Source organism: Stomoxys calcitrans, chromosome 3, assembly GCF_963082655.1.
Source record: "Stomoxys calcitrans chromosome 3, idStoCalc2.1, whole genome shotgun sequence".
NCBI lineage: Eukaryota > Metazoa > Arthropoda > Insecta > Diptera > Muscidae > Stomoxys > Stomoxys calcitrans.
The window spans coordinates 79,386,508-79,414,106 of record NC_081554.1 but is presented as its reverse complement, the minus strand read 5'-3'; the positions used below and the strand labels follow the sequence as shown (position 1 = coordinate 79,414,106).

The 27,599-nt window shown below is 37.4% G+C and overlaps 1 protein-coding gene across 11 annotated transcripts in view; it reads left to right on the top strand.

Moving 5' to 3' along the window:
• LOC106082738 (vascular endothelial growth factor receptor 1) overlaps window positions 1–27,599 on the top strand; it is a 291,986-nt gene that overhangs the window by 257,149 nt on the left and 7,238 nt on the right. For 5 of the 11 annotated variants that reach the window (XM_013245442.2, XM_059366064.1, XM_059366063.1 and 2 more), the window contains 10 exons: window positions 6,607–6,778; window positions 7,219–7,872; window positions 14,949–15,100; window positions 15,158–15,814; window positions 17,761–18,058; window positions 18,120–18,272; window positions 18,338–18,616; window positions 18,682–19,161; window positions 21,763–21,922; window positions 24,413–24,666. In XM_013245442.2, the coding sequence (XP_013100896.2) occupies window positions 6,607–6,778; window positions 7,219–7,872; window positions 14,949–15,100; window positions 15,158–15,814; window positions 17,761–18,058; window positions 18,120–18,272; window positions 18,338–18,616; window positions 18,682–19,161; window positions 21,763–21,922; window positions 24,413–24,666 (3,259 nt within the window). Of the gene's footprint in view, window positions 1–307; window positions 513–6,606; window positions 6,779–7,218; window positions 7,873–14,948; window positions 15,101–15,157; window positions 15,815–17,760; window positions 18,059–18,119; window positions 18,273–18,337; window positions 18,617–18,681; window positions 19,162–21,762; window positions 21,923–24,412; window positions 24,667–27,599 lie in introns of all 11 variants that reach the window. The other 6 variants (XM_013245443.2, XM_013245444.2, XM_013245446.2 and 3 more) reach the window with 6 other exon arrangements.

Sequence of the window (27,599 nt, the reverse complement as noted above, 5' to 3'; positions counted from 1 at the left end):
ATATAGTCGGCTCCGCCCGACTTTTGCCTTTCCTTACTGGTTTTCTTTATATTGTATTTAGATTTCACATTTTTGAAGTAAGTATAAAGCATAGTGGTTATATCACTTGCGTTTTGTAAACTAGCAAACCGGAATATGGGGGTATAGTCCTGACCAATTTCATACTCACCTACATTATTCACACTTTACACTTCGGTTAATGCAACAATACTTTCTATATAAATACATCAACTTGTTTTGTTTTATTTGTTATTTTTTTATGTTATTACGCTTTTTTTTCCCTATGCAATTAACAAAATTCCCTTAGGACGATGAACTAATAACTGTCACAACTTCCAATTTGACAATACAAAATATAAGCTATCCACCGATTATGGTCTACGACAGTATTAGTTATATGCCCTCGGTTGGGTTTACCATTCACAGTTTGGACACAGTTGTGGGTGATCTCAATTGTATTGGCCGATATGGGGAAAATACTTCGGAATTAATTTATTCCATTAGAGTTTTTCGTATGTGGTGATTATGTTTTTTGTTTTTTAATAATTTATGCTACTAATATTATTTTTAATTAAAATAAAATTAAATCTTTCTGATAAAATTGTAAATTAGTAGATTTTTTTTAATTTTCTATTACAATAATGGAGAACTTATTTCCAGCATTGTGTCATTTTCTGTATATACCAGAAAGTATGTATATACATATTAGTATTAGTTGTATGTAAATAGGTAGTTAGTTTCTTTATGTCATTTGTAAATTTTTCTACAATAATCATTTTTTAAAGAAAATCAACTGCAAATAAATTCAATATAAGAAACTATAGTTTCTTTTATTATTTGTAAATCTTAATAAATTATGAATGATGGGAAATACGAATATATTTTGGGAACATCTCGTTAACCCGGATCCCCTTGCAGCTTTTTGGTAAATTTCTTCTTTTAACGTTTTTTCATGATACAGTTTTTCGACATAAACGATTCCAAATATTACAAATGACCACTTGTTTGAAAGAAGCACTTCTCAACTGTCAGAAACAAGTAGACTTACTTCTTAATGTAAACCCGTTGTAATGGGCATATGGCAACATCAGGGCGATCCAGGTTAATGAACTGACAGAAACGTATCATTCATAAAATTATAATGTCCGATTTTATATCCCTTATGGGTCCCAAAAATCGATAGTAGTTTTTTGAAACGCTTTCCCTCAATTTGTTTCCTTTTAATCCCAATAAGCAAAATACGCAATATTATGGCGATTGGTTAACGATAACCCGTGCCGTCGATACAACGTCGAAAGTTGGATGTAGTGCTTTCTAAGGAAGTACTTTAGGTTCTATCATGAAATTGATTAACTTAGTACACATTAACATGTAATTACACGTCTACTGTGTCAGTGATAAAATGTGAAGTCCGACTCAGAAATTTAACGAATTTCCATGAAATTTGGTAGGGATTGTGATAATCATATGAAAGCATCTGCAAAATTTTATCAAAATCGGTTCAGATTTGGATAGTTCCCGTTATAGCTTTAAACCTACAGAAACTATAACCACATAATTCATTTTCGGCTACTATCTTTATATGGGAGCTATATCTAAATATGAACCGATTTTGATGAAATTTGCTAGAGGCTTTCAAATGAGTAGAGATGGGTTTCATCCGGGTAAATACTCAATGCTTGGGTATTTATAAATTTTGAAATATTCTGGTAATTGAAATCATTTTGCAATTTTTTTATAATTTCTTATTCTTTGCATCTAAAACTGACTTTCTGATCTCATAAAATCGGACTATAATCCGATATCCAGACTAAAATTGTTGAGGCAATTAATTCCTCATTTTTTATCCAGTTTCGATGAAATTTGGTACAGTGAGTTCTGGAAGAATCCTTCCCATTCTGGTGAATTGTGGTCCAGATCGGACCATATTTGGAAATAGCTGTCATATAGACCGCGTCTGCGGAGTTGAGTTTTGGAGGCCGGTGTCGAAGTTGGAGGCGGACTATTGTGCCGGAATCGGAGTTTGGTTCGGAGTTGAGCACGCTTGCCCCGACTCCGAACCACTCTACAGCTCCGGCTTAAGGATCCTACTCCGACTTAGGAGTCTACACCGACTCCGGAGCTAGGGCAAGGACTGCGTGCTAGACTCCGCAGTCCTGGTATAGCCTGACCTCCAGATGTAGGGTATTGAGTACATAAAAGGTCCATTTTGTTGCCTGTTTTCGATCAATTTTGGCACAGTGAGTTCTGGTACCCCTTTACACTTTTTTGTTGAACATCATGCAGATCGGACCATATTTGGATATATGTGCCATATAGACCGATCTTCAGATATAGGGTATTGAGCACAAAAAAGGTAAATTTATTACCTGATTTCGATGATATTTGGCACATTTCGAGCACTTTTCTTCCGATTTTGATGAAATTTGAAACAGCGAGCTTTAGTACCTTTCCACACTTTTTTGTTTGTCCAGATCGGACAATATTTGGATATAGCTGCCATGTAGATCGATCTGCCGATATAGAGTATTAAGCCAATAAAATGAGCATTTTTTTCCGATTTGGATGAAATTTGAAACAGTGAGTTTTGACAGACTTATACACCTTTTTCTTTAATATCGTCCAGATCGGACAATGTTTGGATATAGATAGTATTCAACAAAAAAGCTGTAAAGATTAATCAAAACTCACTGTTTCAAATTTCATCAAAATCGGATGAAAAATGCTTCTTTTATTTGCTCAATATTCTTTATCGGGAGATCGGTCTATATGGCAAATATATCCAAATATGGTCCGATATGGACGATATTTAACGGAGAGGAGTAGAGGGGTACCAAAACAACGCTCTGTTTCAAATTTCATCAAAATCGGATGAAAAATTCTCCATTTATGGGCTCAATACCCTATGTCTGGAGTTCGTCTATATGGCAGCTATATCCAAATATGCTCCGATCTGGACGATACGCAATAAGAAAGTGTAGAGGCGTATTAAAACTCACTGTTCCAAATTTCATCGAAATCGGATAAAAAATGCTTCTTTTATGGGCTCAATACTATATATGCTGTCGGTAAAGGCTTCGTTCGATTTATTTCGAGCTTCCTCAGAGATCGCACTACACGAGTCGTTATAGATGGGTTCTCATCCAATGATTGGCCACAGGTGTACTCCAAAGCTCAGTTCTTTTCGATCTGTTGAGTCAGACATCGAATCCGATCTACTCATTTGCGGATGACAGTAATCTCGGTCATTCGTACTCATTCGATCATATGCTGAGTCTTCGAGTTATTGAGGACAAGAGGCGCGTTATGGAGATACACTCTACCAGGATTTGCTGGCAATTTCTGAGTGGGGCCGAATGAACCGAGAAGATTTTAATGCACCCAAGACTCAGTGCTGTTTGTTGTCACACAAACAATTCGCTGACCCATCACAATCATCTTTATCTATCAACGGTATAGATGTTGAACAATCAGAAGCTCTTGATATTCTGGGCATGAAAATACAAAATTATGTCCGTTGGGCTAAACATGTATTTGAAGTGTCGAAAGAAGCATTCAAGTATTTAGGCTTCCTCAAACGATGTAAGAATTACTTCACTCCGTCTGATTTTCTTAACATCTGCACCACTTTCATTAGGCCGAAAATGGAGTACAACTCACATGTATGGGCGGGAGCTTTAAAATCAAACCTGGAGCTACTGGACGGTGTACAGAGGAGAGCAATGGCTTTGATTGGGGACAGTAGGGTATCCAACTCTATTGCCTTCCTTGAGCATCGTCGCAATGTGGGTTGTTTGGCGCTGTTCCATCGGTACTTCATGATATATGTTCGTCTGATATTCGTCTTCTTATTCCTGATTTAAGGATGTTTGTCAGGAATACTAGTCATTCCAGGAACTCACACCAGTTTGTAATTGATTGGCCAGCGGAACGCATAATGCATTATAGAGAGAGAATTCTTATTTCGCCCGAACCTTTCGTATGTGGAATCCGGTTAATGTTTCCCCCCGCCCCCCCCCCCCCCCCCCCCCCCATCCACAAGGCATCCAAAGATTTTAGACAAATGTCAATAAACACTGCACCATAACACAACTCACTGTTCCAAATTTCGGTGAAATCGAACAATAAATGTGCCTTTTATGGACCCAAAACCTTAAATCGAGAGATCGGTCTATATGGCAGCTATATCCAAATCTGGACCGATCTGTGCCATATTCCAGGTATATGGGGCCTTTCATAACTCACGGTCTCAAATTTCGGCGAGATCGGATAATAAATGCGCCTTTTATGGGCCCAAAACATTAAATCGTGAGATCGGTCTGGCAGCTATATCCAAATCTGGACCGATCTAGGCCACATTGAAGAAGGATGTTGACTAGCCTAACACAACTGACTGTCCCAAATTGCAGCAAAATCGGATGATAAACGTGGCTTTTATGGGCCTAGGACCCTAAATCGTCGGACCAGTCTATATGGGGGCTAATATCACGATATAGTCCGATATAGCCCATCTTCGGAATTAACCTGCTTATGGACAAAAAAATAGAATCTGTGCAAAGTTACAGCTCAATATCTTTATCTTTAAAGTCAGTAGCGTGTTTTCAACAGACAGACGGACAGACAAACGGACAGACGGACGGACATGGCTAGATCGTCCTAGATTTTTATGCTAATCAAGAATATATATACTTTATAGGGTGGGAAATGGATATTTCGATGTGTTGCAAACGGAATGGCAAAATCAATATACCCCCATCCTTCGGTGGTGGGTATGAAAATGTCTATATCGGATGATCGGTATACAGAACAGCTTTATCCAAATATGATCCGACCATATTTGACAGGAATGGGTAAGGGTCTACTATAACTCACTGTGCCAATTTTAATCGTTAGCGTAATAAATGGATCTTTAATGGTCTTAATACCCTATATCGGGAGATTGGGCGGTCGGTCTATAGGGCAGCTATATCCCAATATAGGACCATATTTGGATATAACTGCCCTATAGATCACACTTCACAGAAATGGTTAGGACCAGAACTCTCTATGCCAAATTTTATCGAAATCTGATGAAAAATTACCAATTTTTTGCCTCAAGACCTTAAGTCTGGATATCGGTCTATATAGCGGCAATATTTTTTGAAATCAGAAGGTCAGGTTTATATACAAAGAATATGAAATCATCAAAAATTCTTTGGAAAATGTTTGTATACCCAAGATATCAGCAAAATTATAAATACCCAGCTTTTGGGTATATATGGGTAAATACCCGGGTATTTACCCGCTATACCGGATAAATACTTTTTGGGTATTTAACCATCGCCCATCCCTACAAATAAGCAATAAAACACTTCATACCAAATTTCGTGCGAATCTGTTAAAAATTGGGGAAACTACGACCATTTAAGTGAAAATCGGGCGATATGTATATGGGAGCTACATCTTAATCTGAGACGGTATTCACTAAAATTAATAGCGTTTGTCACGAGGCTAAAAAAGTGATATGTGCAAAATTTCGTGATGATTGGATAACAAATGCTACCTGCACCTTGATTACCAAAAGCGGAAAGACAGACAGGCGAATTCGCACCCAGACGGACATGGCTTAATCGAACTAGGAAGTAATTCTGATTAACAGCTAAAGTAGTGGTAGTTGTATTCAGTTTGCAATAAAAGCCATATAAATGCTTACTTTGTGCTCAAACTAAATTCTTAAGGTACGTTCAGATTAGTCAAATATTTGACACACCTTGTTTTATCATTTTCGCCCAAAATATGTCAAATTCATATATTCTTGATTTTTCTATTCAAATTAGACACATGTACTTCACACATTTTGTATCTCCAATAATAAATCAAATAGCATTAACCAATATGATAAACCAAGCTGGGTCAAATATTTGACTGATCTGAACCTACCTTAAGACGTAAAATCCTCCAATGTGTCCCAAAAAATTCAGATTTTCAAAATTTTAATGCCGTTACGGCACGTATTATCGTTAACCGATCGTCATGATATTTCGTATTTCTCTTATAAGGACCAAGGAGAAGAAATGGAAGGTATAACTTTCTCAATTTGCCAAAAAAATTCTCCCTTATAGGCTGGGAAGATATAATGTACACACTATGTTTTTCATTACGTTTATAACATTCCGAAAGATTGTTCTAAGACCCTACAAAGTGTATATCCTTGATGGTCGTGGGATTTAAGTCGATCCAGCCCTGTTTGTTCGCCCTTCTGCTGTCGAAAGCACTCTAAACATTGAACGAGTATAGTTTATCGCTTAAAATTTCCTCAAACTTGATGTAGGTCGATTGGAAATATTAACTTTAAACTTGGTGTTGGATCTCATGCTTAGTATTTTTAATTTTCTCTATCTCTTAAGCTTCTATCATTACAATCACTCGCAAAATTCCTCACACACACAACACTTTCAACACACTCAAATTGCTTTTTCTCCCTACCAGATATTGATTTTTATAATTCCAATGCTTGGCTTAAAATATTCTTTTTTTCAATATTTTTTTAATTATCTAAATTGAAATAATTGTAATTCTTTTCTTAAAACCATATTGCTACTCTTACCACGACCTTAACATCTGTAGACTTTAGCCAGCGATAGCGGTGTACGCTATTCTCCACGCTTGGGCTTTGTAATCGAAATACGCAGCATGGAGGAACATGGTACCTATATATGCCGTCCGAAAATACCATCGCCAGACAATGAGGACGAATCCACCGACATCGAAATTATACTGGGTAACAAAATTGTTAATCGTGAGTTGTTGCACCCCTGTTTTTGTGCTTGTTTCCGTCTTTTTTTTAAGTTTGTTAGTTATCCTAAATGGTCTGCTAACCCACAAATGTACAAATGAATTGAAACAGAAAATGGAAATCCCTTCCTAAGGGCTCCCTACTCCCCTTCATAGTGTCATAGTGGGCAATTATATGCACTCTGGGGTGGTGTGTAGTTTAAGGAGGGATTTGTGGTGGTTCCATTGGATAATGAGATTATGTTAAGTTTTGTTTTCGAACATTTTTGGTTTATTTTTATCAAAGGCATGGGTTTTCATTCTATATTAATTCATGGTTTCTAAATTTCTGGTACATTAAATGGTGGTGTTTATCTTTTTCTCTCTCTCTCCCTTTCACCCTTTCTTTTGTATCAACATTCATAAAACATTATTAAAAAATTAAATTTATATAAAAATTATTAGATTTAACATGGGCTAACCCAACGGGCCAATCAACATCTGGAGAAATTTTGGGTCTTATCACCAACACCTTATGGAATACCACAAATGTTATAACCACTACAACTACAACCTCTTCACCTAATCCTAATCCCAAAACTGCAGCAGTGCCAACTCCTATCAGCACTGTTGTAAAAAGTTCAGTAACTAACCCAAACCAACTAGTCTATGTCACTAACAGCACCCATGTTAGTCGTCTCATTAATAATGTCGTCCCCGATCGTAATGTCCCTGGGCTTGATGATGGTAATGGTGGTGCGGATGCTAATGAGATGAATGATCTGGTCATAGAAAATGAATATCTCTCACAACATGACACATTGCACAACAATCATTTGGGTGATGGTATTATCATAGAATACATGCAACATCAATTTCGACAATATCCATACTCAACAACTACAACTACGACTACGACAACCAATAACTACGACGATTACGAGGATTCCAATAGCAACAACGACTCTGAATATCATCAGAGTGAGCAAGAATCCTCGCAAAGTTTAGAATCTAACTTCGCTGGTTTAAATGTCCCCATTTTAAGAGCTAAGCGTGATGTAGAAACCACAACCCGACATTCATCTCGAGCATCCCATTCAAAAAGTAGTACTCCTAAGCGTAAGTGTTTGCTTGGTGGCTTAACTGAAATGTTTTTATTATTTGTTACTCAAAACTACTGCACACCATTCATTGAAAATGCTTGCAAACATTATCGCAAAGAGAAAAAAGACAAAATCATAGAATTTTTTTTTTTTGTAAATTGGAAAATCATGTGTGTTTTAAAGTTACTTGAGAAAGAAAGAAAGAAAGCAATGCTTGCTGGAACTCACGTTTATAGGAGGAAAAAGGGAATGAAAATTAAGAAATTGATAAATTTCCATAACTGCCTGTAAACAAAAAAAAAGTTGGCAGAAACTTTAAGATTTTTCCTTATTTTTAGGATTTTAGCATTGAAAACGAGTCAAAGAAGAACCAAAACTTTACATTTAAGATGCTATCTTTCAATTTAATTTCCTATTTACTAACGGACACAATCATCCGTTTTAAATTTCTATCGGTGACTAATTCTTATTTTACTTCACAGATAAATGTCCAAGTATTATTTATTGAAAAATTCTTTTCTTAAACTTGGCATCTTAACCTAAAAAAACTAAATATTTAAAGACGCTCCTATTTCTAAGGCTTTTTGGCGTCTTTATCTAAGCTACACTGGTGTCTTGTCCCAAAGTCAATTTCCTTACCTTAACGTTTTTTTCCTGCATTTTAGATTGCTATCTTTAATAACAAGACGCAAAGTTAAGGATTTATTACCCTGTCATTTGAAGTAAAAAAATCCTTAATATCAAGAAAAATATCATTCACCAAAGGAAATGTTTCTTAAAAAGTAGGAAAATTTATCATCTTTAAATTAAGTATCCTTATCTTTGGCTCGATCTTTAAAATTAGGGCAAACATTTTTTCAGTGTTTTTCTTTAAAATTTAAAAAATTTGCAAATAATTCTGTAACTAACTAAATTCTAAACTTCCCTTGAACATTCCATTAAGGAACAGGGGATACTTTTCTCATATCAATGAGTACTTTCCCCGATTCAAGTTTAAACTCAATGATAAGGGGCCCCCTTTCCTATGCCGATAAATGGATTATTTGGGGTTTCAACTAGTTTTTCTTTATTATAAATTAATTTAATACCAAGTTCAATTTAATATTCAAACATAATTTAAACTCAATTTAATGTATATACAAAGTATTGTGCAATTAAGTGAAAATTTTTGCCAACCACTGGTCCATGCGCTCAAATACTCAGTAGGAGAGACACAAGAGTATATTTATTGGTCCCGTACACTAATAATCGTTTGCGGCTATCGAAGCACTTTCCAATAGAGCTGGCAAACTATCGATAATCGCAACCAATGATAATTTCGATAGTTTTAATAATATATATCGTTAGTATCGTTAATTTCCCATCACCTATATTTCAAACGAAAGTTACTTGAAAAGTAAAAACGAGGAGATCGATTTATGTAGAAGCAATATCATTACACAGACCAAATAAACCATGATTAATAAAGTCAGTTGGAAGTCATGAGAGAAATCCTTGTACAAAATGTTAGCCTAATCGAATGAAAATTGCGCCCTCTATAGGCGCAATGTATCTTAAAGGATGCATTCAGAGTCGGATTGCTTATTTTTGTTTAATTTTGTAAAAAAAATTAACTTTTGCGATAGTATTTATCGGAAAAATATCAATTGATATTCAGTGAAAAATTTAAATATCGATATTACCATCGATATTTTGCCCGCTGTACTTTGCAATCAAAGAGTTTTTTGGTTTAACAACAAAAGAAAAGTTCTTTTGCCATTAGTTAGTTAGGTATTTTATGATAAAAGTGTTTTGTTAGTTGTTAAAAATATCCCAAACGTTCTTTTTTTTTGCGTGCAATGACGAGCACTCAATTGCAATTATTTGCAAACCTATGGGTCTGCTTAGGATTATTGTGTATGTACAAAGAAATGAGCAATAGAATGAGTATTTTATACGCTCAAATACTCACCCTCTCTCTCAAGTAGGATAGCCACAAAAGAATAAATAATGGTCCAGTGCACGAATAATCGTTTGCGGCTATTAAAGAACTTTTGAAATTAAAGAGTTTTTGGTTTAACAACAAAAAGAAGGTCCTTTTACTGTAGAAGGGTTAACAAAAAACAAAGTTAGTTACGTTCAAAAATGCTACGATTACGGCTTATGTTTGATATGTTGAAGTGAAACGTTACGCGGTTACAAAAAAAGAAAAACTTTGATAAAAGTTTTTTCTTTGTCTGAAAAATGTCTCAAACTTTTTATTTTTTTGAGTGTGGATGAAACTTGGCGCAGATATTTGTTACAAAAAATGGACCATACAGGTCCACGTTTTAGGCTAAGTCCTATATAGACCATCTTCCGACTTCCCGAAATCATAAAATTCCATTTTCTATCCGACTTACCTCAAACTTGAAATAATGTGTTCTTTTGAGTCTCTCCCCACACATGCCAAATATGGACCAAATCGGGTAGTTTTTTCTATATAGCTGTCATATAGGCCGATCTCCCGAAACCACCAAATCCTCATTTTCTATCCAACTTCCCTCAAACCTGAAATAATGTGTTCTTTTGAGTCTCTCTACACACATGCCAAATATGGACCAAATCGGGTAGTTTTTTCTATATAGCTGTCATATAGGCCGATGTCCCGATTAATAGTTTTGGCCTATTGGATCAGTGCGTTATATTACACCTATCAAAACCCTTACCGATTATAATGCAAATGCGACCATATTTGGATATAGCTACCATATAGATCGATCTTTCGATTTTGGGTCTCGAGACCATAAAATACATATTTGTCATATTTTCCTTTCGTTTTTACCCATTTCTCTTTTGGACAATTCCTACTGTGGATGTTGAAAGTCACTGCACTGCATTCAAAATTTCCACCAAAGCGTAAGCAATTACGGCTCCCAGGTGCTCAAGATGACATATCGGGAGAAAGGTTTATATGGGAGCTATATCAGATTATGGACAGATTTGGACGTTGGAAGTTATAACAAAACACTTCCTGCAACATTTCAGTCAAATCGAACAAAAACTGAGGCTTCTAGTGGCTTAAGAAGTCAAATACTTTTCAAGACTTAACGGTTGTGAACATTTTTTCCTGATTCACTTAAGTTGGGATTCACTTTTACGAGTTTCTCTTACTAAGTACTTCAGTTTTGGATAACTGTGAATTTCATATGATCAATATTCAAACAAAACATTATTTACATCACAAACTAACCAACTGCATAGTTGTACAAGTTTATTATACAATAACGTTAACTAGGTTATATATGCAGATAGAATGTTGAAGCGCCAGTTAAACACCCATTTGAAAATGAATCTCATTCAGAAGGGAAAGACTAAAACTCCGATTGTAAGACCAAGCGGATTGTATTCAACGATCGTCGTATTACACTTAAGAATAATTTCGAGCTGATCCAACTACTTGTATATGGGATCAGTCCCTGTGTCTTCTGGGCAACCACGGCACTCATCGTAAAACACTTCACTAGTCATCCAAACGAATAACTTTAAAAATATAATTATCAATTAAAAAGTTACAGAATTATTTGCATAATTTTTCGATTTACAATAGAACCAATGTGGGAGTGGGTATGAGTCAGTAAGAATGAGAGTCACAATGGAATGTTATAGTTACCAACTTGATGAAGACTCTTGGTTCAATGGATAAACATTTTTCATTCATTGCTCAACGATCTTAAGAAATTTGACAAATATAAGAAAGCTTTCACATTATCACTCAAGTCGAAGTTGCATGCGAAGTTCCTAATAACTCATTTATTTAGTCTGCTAAAAAGTCTGCCAAAAAAGCTGATGGAGTTCTTACTTCCTGATATTAAAAGCTATGTATACTTTTTTAGGATAAAAATTAGACTATTAACGTTTTGGCATCTAATTTCGTCAAACTAAAGACAATGCAATTAAATTGTGTAAATACTTAGGAAAATTTTGATAATCATTAGTTTTTCATGATTGAATTAAAAAAAAAAAAACATCTGTGTGGTTAAAAAATCGTTCTTCAATTCGGACCGATTTAAACGCGAATTAATAAGAAGAATGTTCAGTAACATCTCTTATAAGCGAATTATCATCTATCAACGTTTGACTCGACGAAATGAATGGAGTTCTGTTTTCGCTTTTTCAAAATGGAATTCATATGAAGTTTTTTTGGTATGCCTATTGATTTCAATCGTATTGCAAACATTTTTTGTACAGCTTTCTTATGAATAACATAATACTCTTGGAATAAATTTTTATACATCCTTTTACTAACATTTCTTTATTACTAAAGAATATTTGGAAATAAGCAGCTTGCATGTTTAAATCTTTTGCTTGCATTTAAATTGTAAACATTTAAACTATTGTAAATAGCTTTCAATTCAAAAGATAATCTTTATTTTTAGAGATTCTATTGTATTATTAGGATACAACAACTATAAAAATTTACCTTGATGTCGCATTATTGTGAACTAATGGCCTCTAGTTTTGAGCACTTTAATAACACCAAGACAAAATAAATGTATAAACCTGGAATGGAAAAGTCAATAATGTAGGACTTTTTCAACCAGAAAAGTAGCTCTTTCTCTAGAGTCGTAAATCATGCAAATCGGTTCAGTAGTAACTTTTTTTCTACTGAACAACCAGAAGGTTGGAGAAGTCAAAAGTGGTCAACTTTGACAAACTGTATCGCACCCTGTATTAAAGATATTGACCTACAACAGCACTTTCCTATAACCTCCTCTACAAATGTCTAGAACATTTTGTATTGCTAAGATCAACAGATAAAAAGTTGTAGATTTTTTTCCAATTTTTTACCGTTTGGCTCACTGTGCGTCGTAGAACATTATTGCCATTTTGCTATGACAACGGTGGATTTTCAACAAACCTTCAACATAAATTGATTGCGTATGGCGAATTTCATACGCGAGTTATCTCTGCAAAGTAATGCACATCAATTTCCCAAAAAATTATACATAGTTGAAATTCTACTCTGGACGCAAGGTTAGGTTAGGTTCGGTTTGGTTTAAGTTCCAGTCTGCCATCTGACTCTCTTAGACGTTTTCGTTCGTCGTAATATCACAGGAACCGTTGTACCATTCTGATCGTTTTAAAAAATGATCTAAGCTGGAACTCCTTTTTTATTCTCTTCTTCTTCGACATCTTTACAGCTTCTGCAGAAATCCTACCAGCATGTTTTCCGATGATACAGTGACCTGTAACGACGGACAATGACTTGGACGTCTGTTCTTTACAGCGAAAATAAAGCAGTAGACCTCTTAAAGTCTAGATTAGGCCATATAATTTCTTGGCTATGATGCAAAAGCAAGTCATCCATAGGATCCGGCTGAGTATTGAACAGTTGGTGGTCTTTTGAAGCGCCGTCCACCAGACCGCAGCACCATATAGAATTGTAGATCTGACTACTGCAGTATAAACTCAGTGCATGGCACGTGGTTTAAACCCCTAACTGTTAGCAATAGCTATTTTGTAGGTGTAAAAGGCAAAAGTAGCCTTTTTGTCCTTTCCAAAATGTTTCATTGGAAAATTCTCTCCTCCCAAGAAGACTGGTGCCACTGTCGGTAACTTGTATCTCCTGCTGAAAGAACAACTTCAGTCTTAAACGGATTAATGCCTAAATCACTTTTAGTAGCCCAATCCTCTCTCTAAGAGTGCCGAGAAACTTTCCCCTATCCACAACAGCCACGTCATCTGCATTCGCTACCACTTGTAGACCTTCTTCTTCCAAGGACACTAATATAAACATAACATAGACATCTTTGTAGATCTACAGATCCCAAGCCTGCCGTTATTCATCTTTTTGTAAATAAGTTATTAATAAACTTTCTTACGGTAGTGTCGATGACTGGAAATTCCTGCTTCTTCATGATTGACATCGGTTTTACTTTATTGAAAGCACCCTCAATGTCAAGAAATGCTACCATAGTGTATTCCTTGACAGCGAGACAAACTTCAATGTAGCCGACTAAGTCGCGAATGGCTGTTTTAGTGGGCTTCCTCTTACTATATGCATGTTGTTGCGAAGAGAGGCGGTCTCCCGGGGATCTTTGCCGTAAGATATGTTTCTATCAACCCCTCCAGAGTCTTCAGCATAAAGGATGACAGTCCAATAGGTCGAAAATCGTTCACCTTCGTGTTGTAAAGTAAAAATTAACTTTTTGTGCCTCCATCCCGAAGGTATATATGACAGAGAATACCTGCCTAAGTCAAGGAGCCATCCTATGGGACATGGCTTGTAATTTAACCAGCGATACATCATCAGAGTCTGCCGACTTAAAGGATTAGCAAACTTTTTATCACTCAAAGCTTTAGAGTTACATATATGAAACATCATCAAAGACTCAAGCAAATTAAAAATCTACGTTGTCATTGGAGAGGATGAATCTTAGAGGGAGGTTGTCCTTTTTGCGGCAGGAGTTAAATAAGTCTTGCATAACTTTGATCGCACAATGGTTGCTCCGGGCAATGTTAATTCAAAATGTATCTTATTTCCAATATGTCTTCCACCATTTGAGAGGTTTTTGATAGTCATTCAGAGTTCTTCAAAATGAGTAAGAGGAAGAAATGAATGAACAGATTTTACGCAACCTCTTTCGCGTTTCAGGCATCAAAATAAATACAGGACAAACTAGAATGGCACGAGAGTTCCAGCGTGCATTGCAAAAAAAAAATGGTTATTCACATCTCTCAACGATATCTAAGATAATTTAATAACCATTAGTTTCCAAGGTTCATTAATTGTATATAAGTTGTAAATACACCTTTAAAATAAAGTTAAATATAATAACATTAAATTAAGTTTTGTTGAACATAGTACAGCTTTAACAGCTTGTAGCTTAAAAAAAAAACTTCTTCTATGCACGCTCTTTGTTTAATTATCGTTTTTAATGTATGTACAATTTTCTATGTTTTCTGTTATCACTTGCCAATTTATATTTTTGTTTTTACGTCTCATGCATGATGCTCATTGTAATGTCAATAAAAAAGAAACAGCTTCCCCATATCCATTTGCTTAAATTAACTTCTCTTAGAAAATATTGTTATTCATACAATTATTTGAATACCTTCCAAACGAAATAGCACGTACTGAGAAAATGGAGAGACCTAATGTAACATCGACCTCCAAACATCATGCCTTGGTGGGTGAGACATTTCATTTGATTTGTGAAATTCGAACAGCCCATGATGTTATAGTGAAGATAACATGGAATCTGCCCGAAGGAGTGGACAGAGTAAGCACTACAGTGCCAAGGTATATATTTAGGTCTAATAGTTATCAAATCTTCTAGGCACGAACCACCGAAATTAGTCGCAAATCCTCAAAGTATACCGCCCAACATACCTTTACCGAAGGTGTACTCACGGTGAGCAATGCCCAGCTGAGCGATAGCGGCAAATACACTTGCAACGTCACCGATCACAGTAATCACAAGAACAAGGACTCATACGACATGGTCATAATGGAAGAAGGTCAATCCTATATTGAGATTCGTGAAACAAATGATTACTACGAAGTGAAATCACCAGCTAATAAGACAATGCAAATGGCCATACTCTATAAAGGTTATCCACATCCCAGCCTTAAATGGTATGGACCAGATGGCACTCAGATACCTCAGGGTATATCCGGCAATGGCAAATACAATGTCTCAACTTTAGATGACAAGACCACATTGACCGTTCGAAATGTCCACTTGCTGGATAGTGGCCGCTATGTGGTCAAGGCTTCGAATGGAGTAGTGGAAAAGGAACTTGAATTCAATGCTACTATATTTGATAAGCCCATAGTGGCCATTAGTGATGTCTATGTGCATGAGGGAGAAAAGGCCCATGTACAGTGCCATGTGAAGTCGCATGTTAAACCTATAGTTACATGGGTCTTTAGGCCATGCAGCATTACACCGCGTTGGCCATCGTGTACAAAAAAACTCATTCAAGATTTCAATGTAAGTTGTAACGATAAAGGCCAAAACAATATGAGCGCATTGAGCTTTGTTTTTGAGCGTTGCGCTGAATAATACAACTCTGTCAACAAATCCCACAAAAGCAATACGCAACAAGTAAAAAAGGCGTTAAGTTTGGCCGGGCCGAACTTTGGATATCCACCAACTCGGGCATATATTTTTGTAATTTGTAATTTATTTATTTACACCCGCACAACAAGAATATAAAATTATTATAATTAAAGTGCGGGTAATATCTCCAACAATTGTACATAGTAAACACTTAAAACTAAGAATCTATAGCTATACAATACATCACAGATTTTGAATGAATAACTTACTAACTAATTTAAACCACCTTTCGTCAAAATTCGGTGAAAAATGCATACCTTATGCCCCATAGCAGCTACATCGAAATATGTTCCGATTTGGACCAAATACTAATAAGTACAAGTCATTGTTCAATTGTGTATAACAAAATATTGGTCTTTTTAGAAGCTATATCTAAAAATAAACTGATCTGAACCATATACGACACGGATGTCGAAAAGCCTAACGTAAGTCACTGAGTCGAATTTCAGTGAACCCGGTTTATAAATGCGCCTTTTATATGGCCAAGACTTTAAAATGAGATATCGGCCTATATGGCAACTATATCGAAATCTGGTCCGATTTCGGCCAAGTTGCAGCAAAATGTCGAAGAGACTAACACAACTCACTGTCCCAAATTTCGGCGAAATCGGACAATAAATCCGCCTTTTATGTTTCCAAAACCTTAAATAGAGAGATCGATCTATATGGCAGCTATATTCAAATTTGGACCGATCTAGACCAAATTGACAACACAACTCACCGTCCCAAATTTCAGCAAAATCGAACATTAAACGCACTTTTTATGGACCTAAAACCTTAAATCGAGAGATCGGTCTATATGGCAGTTATACCCAAATCTTAACCGATCTAAGCTAAATTGAAGAAGGATATCGAAGGCCCTAACACAACTCACCGTCCCAAATTTCGGCGAAATCTGACAATAAACGCGACTTTTATGGACCTAAAACCTTTAATCAAGAGAAATCTATATGCAGCTATGTCCAAATCTGAACCGATTTGGGCCAAATTGAAGAAGGATGTCGAATGGCTTAACACAACTCACTGCCCCAAATTTCGGCGCCATCGGACAATAAATGCGCCTTTTATGGGCACAAAACGTTAAATCGAGAGATCTGTCTATATGGCAGCTATATCCAAATCGATTAATAAATGTGGATTTTATGAACCTAAGACCCTAAATCGGCGCATCGGTCTATATGGCAGCTATATCCAAATCTGAACCGATCTGGGCCATATTGAAGAAAAATGTCGAAGGGTCTAAGACAACTCACCGTCCCAAATTTCGGCGAAATCGGATAATAAATGTGGGTTTTTTGGGCCTAAGACCCCAAATCGGCGGATCGTTCTATATGGGGGCTATATCGAGATATAGTCCAAAATAGCCCATCTTTGATCTTAACCTGCTTATGGACAAAAAAATAATCTGTGCAAAGTTTCAGGTCAATATCTCTATTTTTAAAGACTGTAGCGTGAATTCAACAGACAGACGGACGGACATGGCTAGATCGTCTTCGATTTTTACGCTGATCAAGAATATTTTATAGGATCGGAAATGCATATTTCGACGTGTTGCAAACGGAATAACAAAATGAATATACCTCCATCCTTCGGTGGTGGGTATAAAAATTATAGACTTTTCAACTTTGACGACTGAAATCGAGAAATTTACAGGCCTCAAAGTTAAAAATTGTTAATCTTTTGCGGTTTGCTTTTGTGGCATTTGTTTGCAGAGTTGCATTTTTCAACGCAACGCTCAAAAACAAAACTCAACGCGCTCATTCTTTTTTAGCCTTAAATGTAGTCACCCTTTCATGTTTATATTTTATTCAAATCAGGAAACAAGTTCCCGCAATGGTGATACTCCACTTGATTTCATCTTTGACATGCATTTCATGCCCTCCTCTCCTGGCATCGTGTTATGTAATGCGGCCAACAAAATCGATCTCGTCAATGGCAAGGCCCATGTTTTTGTACGCGATATTGGGGAGAATATGACCATCTATGGCATTAATGACACCGACATCATTGCATTGGGTGATACAGTAACGATTACTTGTGCAGCCGTAGCCTATCATTTTACAGATGATATTCAATGGTTCGATAAGGAAGGCGAGCCAATTCAAGAATCGGAAAGTAAGTGATTGCTCATAAATTAGCCCATGGATCTGTGGGTAATGCAGCTTCTCCATTGCAGATATTAAGATGACAACTACGGCCAGCGAATATTCCTATAAAAAATCTCTCACCTTTAAACATATTCGCGATGACGATCAGGGTCTGTATGAGTGTCGCGCCCGACAACTCAATGATAAAGATGAATATAGGATAATCAATATTATAGCACATGGTAAATGAGGGCATAAACAGTCTATGGAAGCAAGGGGTTCAAGGTATTTTTGTTTTTCCTTTCAGAACCATCTTCACCCATCATGACCTTCACCAATCTGGGTAAAAAAAATAAAATTGAGCGTAAGTTGGGTGAATCCCTGGAGCTACGCTGCGAGTCTCATGCCATACCAAAGGCCACAGTTACCTGGTATAAGGACGATGTTGAGCTGACAAATATTACCAGCGATTATGTTGGCCACTTTTTGATACCCTACATCAAACCCGAAGATCAGGGTCAATATAAATGTGTGGTCCAAAACAGATTGGGAGTCATTGAACAGACAGTGAATATAAAAATCACAAGTAAGTCTAATCCAACCTAATCCAATCCAATCCATTATTGTCAATATGAACTCTTACAATTACAGATATACCTGGTTTAACCTTGGGCTGGATTTTCGGCATTGTCTTGCTGCTGTTGGTGCTAATTGGCTTGGTCATCTATCTGTGCATACGAGTTAAAAGGGAACGTAAACTTTTGCGTGAACTCAAAGCTGCCGGCTTGGCCAATTTCGAAGAAGGTGCTGTGGAACACATCAATCCTGCTCTCACTTTAGATGAACAAGCCGATTTACTACCCTACGATCGTTGCTTTGAATTTCCTCGTGATAAATTGAAGTTGGGCAAACAGCTGGGCGCTGGTGCTTTTGGTGTTGTCTTGAAAGCCCACGCTGAGGGTATACGGCCCGAAGAAAAGGAGTCAGTGGTGGCTGTGAAAATGGTTAAGCGCAATGCTAACAACGAGGTGATGCGTGCTTTGGTGTCGGAGTTGAAAATTATGGTGCATTTGGGTCAACATTTAAATGTGGTCAATTTATTGGGAGCAGTGACTAAGAACATAGCAAAACGTAAGTTGAATTTAATTGAAAACGGAACAAATTTTTTTCAGTGTTTTATAGTTTGTAAACAATATTGGTAATTTAATCGCTACACTGAAAAATGAACGAACTGAACTGGTTCGCATTAGTTAATATTATAGTCGGGATTTCTATGCAAAATCGAAATTTGTGCACCTACAATTGGATAATTCTTTGGTATTGTGCATATTTACTAGAAGTTTTCAAGTCAATATAAATTTGCAAAAAAAAAAGTGTATAGTAAAATACCACCGCATTTGCCAAATAATAGATACGAAAATTTCGATTTTGCATAAAAATCCGTACTCTAGTTACCTTTGCCGTTCACCAGCTCTGTAATTCAAAACGGTAATTTTATTCGCTTCGTAAACTGATTTACCGTAACTTTGTTGGGAGGAATGACAACAATACAATGGTGACACTGTACACGGCAACACGTGTGAGACGTAAGAGACTGACGGGTAAATGACAATCCCTTTGCAGCCGGTCCTATGGACTGTATTGTGCCCGGTACGGGATAACTATAAACACCTCACAGGCTCGATCTTTGGGCTTCGATCTATATAGTGTTCATAGTTATCATGAGTATCATAGCTGGGAGCTTCCGGGCGTATCCACAGGTAGTGGATAGTGGAATGTTCCTTGCGAAGTAGCTGCCACTGCAGTCGCGGACAATCAGCGGTATCGAGTGGAGAGTCTCAGCCGGGCGGCACTGGCTTTTGCTTAAATATTACTAAGTGCCTATGATGCTAGATATGACAAGGCGAGTTTTTGGGGGGCTTTAAATAACCAATGACCATCACGATCCCTCAGCGATCAAACGTCAAAAGGAGAAACAAGGTCCTCAAATCAGTTGCCGACAAAGAACTCTTGTTGACCATGAACAAAGCAATTGGCCGGTCTATGGAAAGTTATGCAGCGAGAGTGTGATCTCCTCAGCTATGTGACAAGCAGTGGAATAATAGTTAGATCTGTCAGAATGCCGCTCTTCAAACTGCGATGGGTTGTCGCCTCGATTCTCATGTGGGTCATCTCGATCAGGAGACAAAGATCCTACCCGTGCAAAGACACCTGTACCTTCTGGGACCATCCAAATCATCATCTTGTGGCAAGGTATCCATCGCCCAGAAGCCTTAAGGTAGATCTACTTAATCTACAACGAGAGGTTCAGCGCTACACGAGAGAACCTCTTGATCAAGGGGGTATAGACAATATGCATGCAGACACGGTAGCAGATGAGGTGAATAGCTATCGGGCAAATGATGTCCTTGGAGAGCGACCGCCACCCATTGCACATGAAAAAATTTACCTCCTCCGGCAAACCAGAGTTGTTCTGGTTCAATTACGATCCGTCAGATGCAGCCGCCACAACTCCTTCAGAGTAAGAATTGATGCCAACGTGCAGGATGTGTATCCCGATCCCATAACCTGGGACCACACGACACACGTTACTTGTTTAACTGCCCATCCAGATTCATTCGCCTCTGACACAGATCCCTCTGGATGCACAGTGGTCCTAGATCTGGTTATTCAGCAAAACCAGGCCGACACAAGAACACTAAACTCTGCTACAACAACAACAACCTGAACCAATAAGAAGTATCTGGGCAAAATTTCTTCTAGTCATTTCGATAAATAGAATCGACCACTGCGGGTACTCTCATAAGATCGATTGAGAATAGACGGTACCATTCTTTAACTCTGCCCCGTATGCTACACAAGACCTCATACGATACCACCAATCGCCAATCTACATGCCTGGCAAAAAGTCAAATCTAACTGCATAATCACACATTCCTGGACCAAGAGCTGGGGACTATAGCCGAATCAGAATAATTTCAGAATAAACTCTTTGCATACTGACAGCGATTGTGTGTACAGTAATTTCACAACAGTGAGTTATATAAAGTGTGGTTTGGATCACCGTCCACAGTTACGTTACGATTCGCGTCTTCTTTGAAGAAGTACGGTCCAATGATGCCACCAGCCCACAAACCCCACCAAACTGTGACTTTTTCTGGATGCATTGATAGCTTTTGCAATGCTTCTGACAGATCTTCACTCCAAAATCGACAGTTCTTCTTAATTACGTACCCATTGATCCAAAAATGAGCTTCGTCGTTAAATATGGAAGAAGCGCGGGATTACTTTTCTCCATTTGCATTTTGATAATAATATTCAATAATTTGCAAGCTTTGTCCGTTTGTAAGACGATTCATGGTTAAATTATTGACCAAACTGAAAATGTTTGACAGTGAAACAAAACACAAAACGTGCATGAGCTGTTTAAGTGTTGCCAAAAATATAATAGCTAAAAAATCACTCTTTACAAGTCATATAAACCTACCCTATTATTTGGCCCCAACAAAATGTTGCCGAATATGGAGGGCGGCTTATAAAAGTGTGACAGACCGTTTTCACTTGTTTCTTCTAAGATGTTGGCTTTTCTGGGACCATGCTCGTATTTAGCAAAAATTGCGTTTCTTATACAAATTTTAAAACGAATGCAATGTTAAAATCGTTGAACAGAAAATTTAAAACTTCTAAAAATTAAACCCACTCGTTTAAATTATATCTTCTTTTTTTTCTTAGGTGAACTTATGGTTATTGTGGAATTTTGTCGTTATGGCAACGTTCAAAACTTCCTAATGCGTAATCGTAAACGCTTCATCAATCAAATCAATCCTCAAACTGGTAAGATTGATCCAAACATCATAACCCAAAGATTTTCGGACAACTTTGAGTTAGATCGGTAAGTTCATCATTTTTTTTTTTCTTTGGTATTTCAACAACTTTGTCTGTCTATTAAAAGTATTGGCTATATTTCCATAATTTGTACATAATGTTAATACCACAAAAAATTAGTTTAACTCAAAATTGTAATCGCTTGAAAGCAAACGAATGACTAAATCTTTGTAATGTATGTAGATTATGCTCTCCTCCTGAGGATTACCCAAAGTAAATCTTTCTGCTTATAACTCACTCAAAAAGTTCTGAACATTTTTCACACTTCTTGGATTCTATGAGATTTTCCCACAATGCCTACGATCTAGTCTCGAAGTATCTTCCCCTACTTTGTCCTTTATATAAGTTTTAATCCTACCCTTATTAGTCTCATATTCAACAAACTTTTAGATAAAGAGTGATTTGTTAAGAGCTTGATAACTTTTTTTTAAAAAAAAACGCATAAAATTTGCAAAATCTCATCGGTTCTTTATTTGAAACGTTAGATTGGTCCATGACATTTACTTTTTGAAGATAATTTCATTTAAATGTTGACCGCGGCTGCGTCTTAGGTGGTCCATTCAGAAAGTCCAATTTTGGGCAACTTTTTCGAGCATTTCGGCCGGAATAGCCCGAATTTCTTCGGAAATGTTGTCTTCCAAAGCTGGAATAGTTGCTGGCTTATTTCTGTAGACTTTAGACTTGACGTAGCCCCACAAAAAATAGTCTAAAGGCGTCAAATCGCATGATCTTGGTGGCCAACTTACCGGTCCATTTCTTGAGATGAATTGTTCTCCGAAGTTTTCCCTCAAAATGGCCATAGAATCGCGAGCTGTGTGGCATGTAGCGCCATCTTGTTGAAACCACATGTCAACCAAGTTCAGTTCTTCCATTTTTGGCAACAAAAAGTTTGTTAACATCGAACGATAGCGATCGCCATTCACCGTAACGTTGCGTCCAACAGCATCTTTGAAAAAATACGGTCCAATGATTCCACCAGCGTACAAACCACACCAAACAGTGCATTTTTCGGGATGCATGGGCAGTTCTTGAACGGCTTCTGGTTGCTCTTCACTCCAAATGCGGCAATTTTGCTTATTTACGTAGCCATTCAACCAGAAATGAGCCTCATCGCTGAACAAAATTTGTCGATAAAAAAGCGGATTTTCTGCCAACTTTTCTAGGGCCCATTCACTGAAAATTCGACGTTGTGGCAGATCGTTCGGCTTCAGTTCTTGCACGAGCTGTATTTTATACGGTTTTACACCAAGATCTTTGCGTAAAATCTTCCATGTGGTCGAATAACACAAACCCAATTGCTGCGAACGGCGACGAATCGACATTTCACGGTCTTCAGCAACACTCTCAGAAACAGACGCAATATTCTCTTCTGTACGCACTGTACGGTTTAATGTCCAATAAAGTAAACTGAGTGCGAAACTTGGTCACAATCGCATTAATTGTTTGCTCACTTGGTCGATTATGTAGACCATAAATCGGACGTAAAGCGCGAAACACATTTCGAACCGAACACTGATTTTGGTAATAAAATTCAATGATTTGCAAGCGTTGCTCGTTAGTAAGTCTATTCATGATGAAATGTCAAAGCATACTGAGCATCTTTCTCTTTGACACCATGTCTGAAATCCCACGTGATCTGTCAAATACTAATGCATGAAAATCCTAACCTCAAAAAAATCACCCTTTATTAGGTAAGCGTTCATGATCATTGTAGTTTACTACGCTTTTTCATCCAGATGTCCGCATTTTCCAAATATTTGTCCCTATTAGAGTCAGTTCTGAACTCCAAACTCTGGTGATAGCCTAACGCTATCCGACAAATAATTACTACCTCATTCGCTGTAAAATGTTGTGCTTTACCATATCAAAGATTTAGTCATATTAGCTCTAAATGCCTACGAGTACTAACAAAAACAAATATTTCCTTATGCACTGTCTTTGTTTTGGCATTAATTATTAATTTTTTTGATTTTTTTCTTTTTATTTCTTTTTACCCTCTTTTGACTTGCCACAACTTTAACTAACCAAATTTGATACTAAAATTTTACCGGAATACCTAACAAATTAAAAAAAAACACACAATTGAACATCAAACACTTTGCCCTAATGCATCAACTTTTTCATATACAATTTGAATTCTAAACTACTAAACTCTAAAAAATATTTTTCTCTTTTTTGCATATCTCCGGCCAATAATGTTATTGTTTTATATTTTATGTTTTATTGTATGAAATTAACATACATTAAACCAACATATGTTTGGTCTCCTGGTGGTGATGGTGTTGTGATGTTGATGGTAAATGTGATGTGATTATGTTATAACCAACAAACAACATATGATATTGTATCATTTCTACCCTACCCTAACTTGTTCATCTTTATGTGGTGTATGGGCACGTTTAAACTAACCCCTCGCAAAAAAACCCCTCAAAATAAATCCCAAACCCGCAATACCCCAAAACAAATATATTCCCTAAACAAACGTATGTAAATGCAGATCTGGTCTGAAATATGTTAACCTATCTTTCTCGAACCATCAATATATCAATCATATGAACAATATGAATAATATCAACAATATGAACAACTATTATTCCATAAATAACCGCAGAGAAACGGACAATGACCCTCGGTCTGGTACTAGAGCAGGCCGCCCTGGTTCCACTGGATATATTACACAATCGGAACTGTACGAGGGCCAAGTGAATACATGTGGCACGGAGCGCACTGTGATGACAACAGTACCAGAAGGTAAGTTAATTAATTGATCGCTTAAATGGGGAATATGGTTCAATATAACTATAAAATTACGTTATTTCTTCTGTAAGACATCGAGTCTTAGGAACGGCTTAATTGTTTGAAATATTATACATTTTGAAAGAATCGGTTAGCATTTAGATAAATATCATATATACTTATGATCTATAACAAGATCCATCTCAGTAAATTACTTATTGGGGGTCGGGTGTGGTTTCATTATGGATTGGTTGTGTCGGATCGTTTTATACCAGCCGGTCGAATACCCCAAGTGCGGTGCAATTTCCCGGCGCCGGCGGTGGTACTCGCAGACGAGCGTGATTGGATTCGTTGCACGGACCACACTAACCCTAGAATCAGCGAGTTGAATCTGGAAATTAACAGGCTATTCAACGAACATAAGCGGAATTTGTGGCTGGAACACTTGAAGCAATGTAACTTAGGTACCGGTTTAGGCAAACTGTGGTCTATGTTAATCACTCTTGAACCCCGGTAGATGGAACAACAGGACCTCAGTCACTTGTTATAACTCCTCGAAATATTCGTCTCAGACTCCATAAAGTACATATATTCTTGATCGCCATGACATTTTATGTAGATCTAGTCATGTCCGTCCGTCCGTCTGTCGTCGAAAGCACGCCAACTTTCGAAGGAGTAAAGCTAGCCGCTTGAAATTTGTCACAAATACTTCTTATAGGTGTAGGTCGGTTTGGATTGTAAATGGGCCATATCGGTTCATGTTTTGATATAGCTGATATTGGTTCTCGACTTCTTGAGCCAATGGAGGGCGCAATTTTAGTCCGTTTTGACTGAAATTTTGCACGTGGTGTTTTGGTATCACTTCACAACTGTTGATTCAAATCGGTTGATGTTTTGATATAGCTGTCATATAAACCGATCTGGGGTCTTGTCTTCTTGAGCCACTAGATGACAGATTCTTATCCGATTTGGCTGACATCTTGCACGAGATCTTTTGTTATGATTTTCAACAACTGTGCCAAGTATGGGTGAAATCGGTGCATAACCTGATAGAGCTGTCATATAATCCGATCTAGTGTCTTGACTTCTTAGGCCTTTAGAGGGCGCAAATCCTATCCGATTTCGCTGAAATTTTGCATGACGTGTTTCGTTATCACTTTCAATAACTGTGCAATCAATAACTGTTTCAATAACTGTTCAAAACCTGATATAGCTGCCATATAAACCGATCTGGGATCTTGACTATTATCTGATTTGGATGAAATTTGTACAACATGACCTTCAACATATGTGTCAAATATGGTCTGAATCGGTCTATATCATAATACAGCTCCCCTATAAAACGATCTGCCTATTTCACTTTTTGAGCCCCTAAAGGGCGCAATTCTTATTTAATTTGGCTGAAATTTTACACAATGATTTCTACTATGGTCTCCAACATTCATTTCATTATAGTCCGAATCTGACCATAACTTGACATAACTCCAATAGCATAGCAATTATTTTCTTTTATCCCTTCCTTGACTTTGTTTGCCTAAAAAGAGACACCGAGAAAAGAACTCGACTAATGCGATCCATGGTGGAGGGTATATAAGATTCGGCCCGGCCGAACTTAGGCGAATGTCGAAAAGCCTAACATAAATCACGGTGTCAAATTTAAGTGAAATCGGATTATAAATGCGTCTTTTATGTGGCCAAGACTTTAAATCGAGATATCGGTCTATATGGCAGCTATATCCAAATCTGGACCGTTTTGAGCCAAGTTGCAGAAAAATTTCGAAGAGCCTAACTCACGTTCCCAAATTTCGGCGAAATCGGACAATAAATGCGCCTTTTATGGTCCCAAAACCGTTAATCGAGAGATCGGTCTATATGGCAGCTATATCCAAATCTGGACCGATCTAAGCCAAATTAAAGGAGAATGCCGAAGGGCCTTACACAACCACTGTCCCAAATTTTGGCGACATCGGACAATAAATGCGCCTTTTATTGACCCAAAACCTTAAATCGAGAGATCGGTCTATATGGCAGCTATATCCAAATCTGGACCGATCTAAGCCAAATTGAAGGAGAATGTCGAAGGGCCTTACACAACCACTGTCCCAAATTTTGGCGACATCGGACAATAAATGCGTCTTTTATTGGCCCAAAACCTTAAATCTAGAGATCGGTCTTTATGGCAGCTATATTCAAATCTGGACCGATATGGGCCAAATTGAAGAAGGATGTATATGGTCTTAACACAACTCACTGTCCCAAATTTCGGTGACATCGGACAATAAATGCGCCTTTTATGGGCTCAAAACCATAAATCGAGAGATCGGTCTATATGACAGCTATATCCAAATCTGGACCGATCAGGGTCAAATTGCAGAAGTATGTCGAGGGGCTTAACTTAACTCACTGTCACAAATTTCGACGACATCGGACAATAAATGCGCCTTTAATGGGCCCAAAGCCTTAAATCGAGAGATCGGTCTATATGGCAGCTATATCCAAATCTGGACCGATCTTGGGCCAAATTGAAGAATGATGTCGAGGGACCTAACACAACTCACTGTCCCAAATTTTGGCAAAATCGGACAATAAATGCGCCGTTTATGGGCCCAAAACCTTAAACCGATCTGTGCCATATTGCAGAAGTATGTCATGGAGCTTAACTTAACTCACTGTCCTAAATTTCAGCAAAATCGGATGATAAATGTGGCTTTTATGGGCCTAATACCCTAAATCCGCGGATCGGTCTATACGGCAGCTATATCCAAATCTGGACTGACCATGGCCAAATTGAGGAGGGATGTCGAAGGGCCTAACACAACTCATTGTCCCAAATTTCAGCAAAATCGGATATTAAATGTGGCTTTTATGGGCCTAATACCCTAAATCCGCGGATCGGTCTATACGGCAGCTATATCCAAATCTGGACTGACCATGGCCAAATTGAGGAG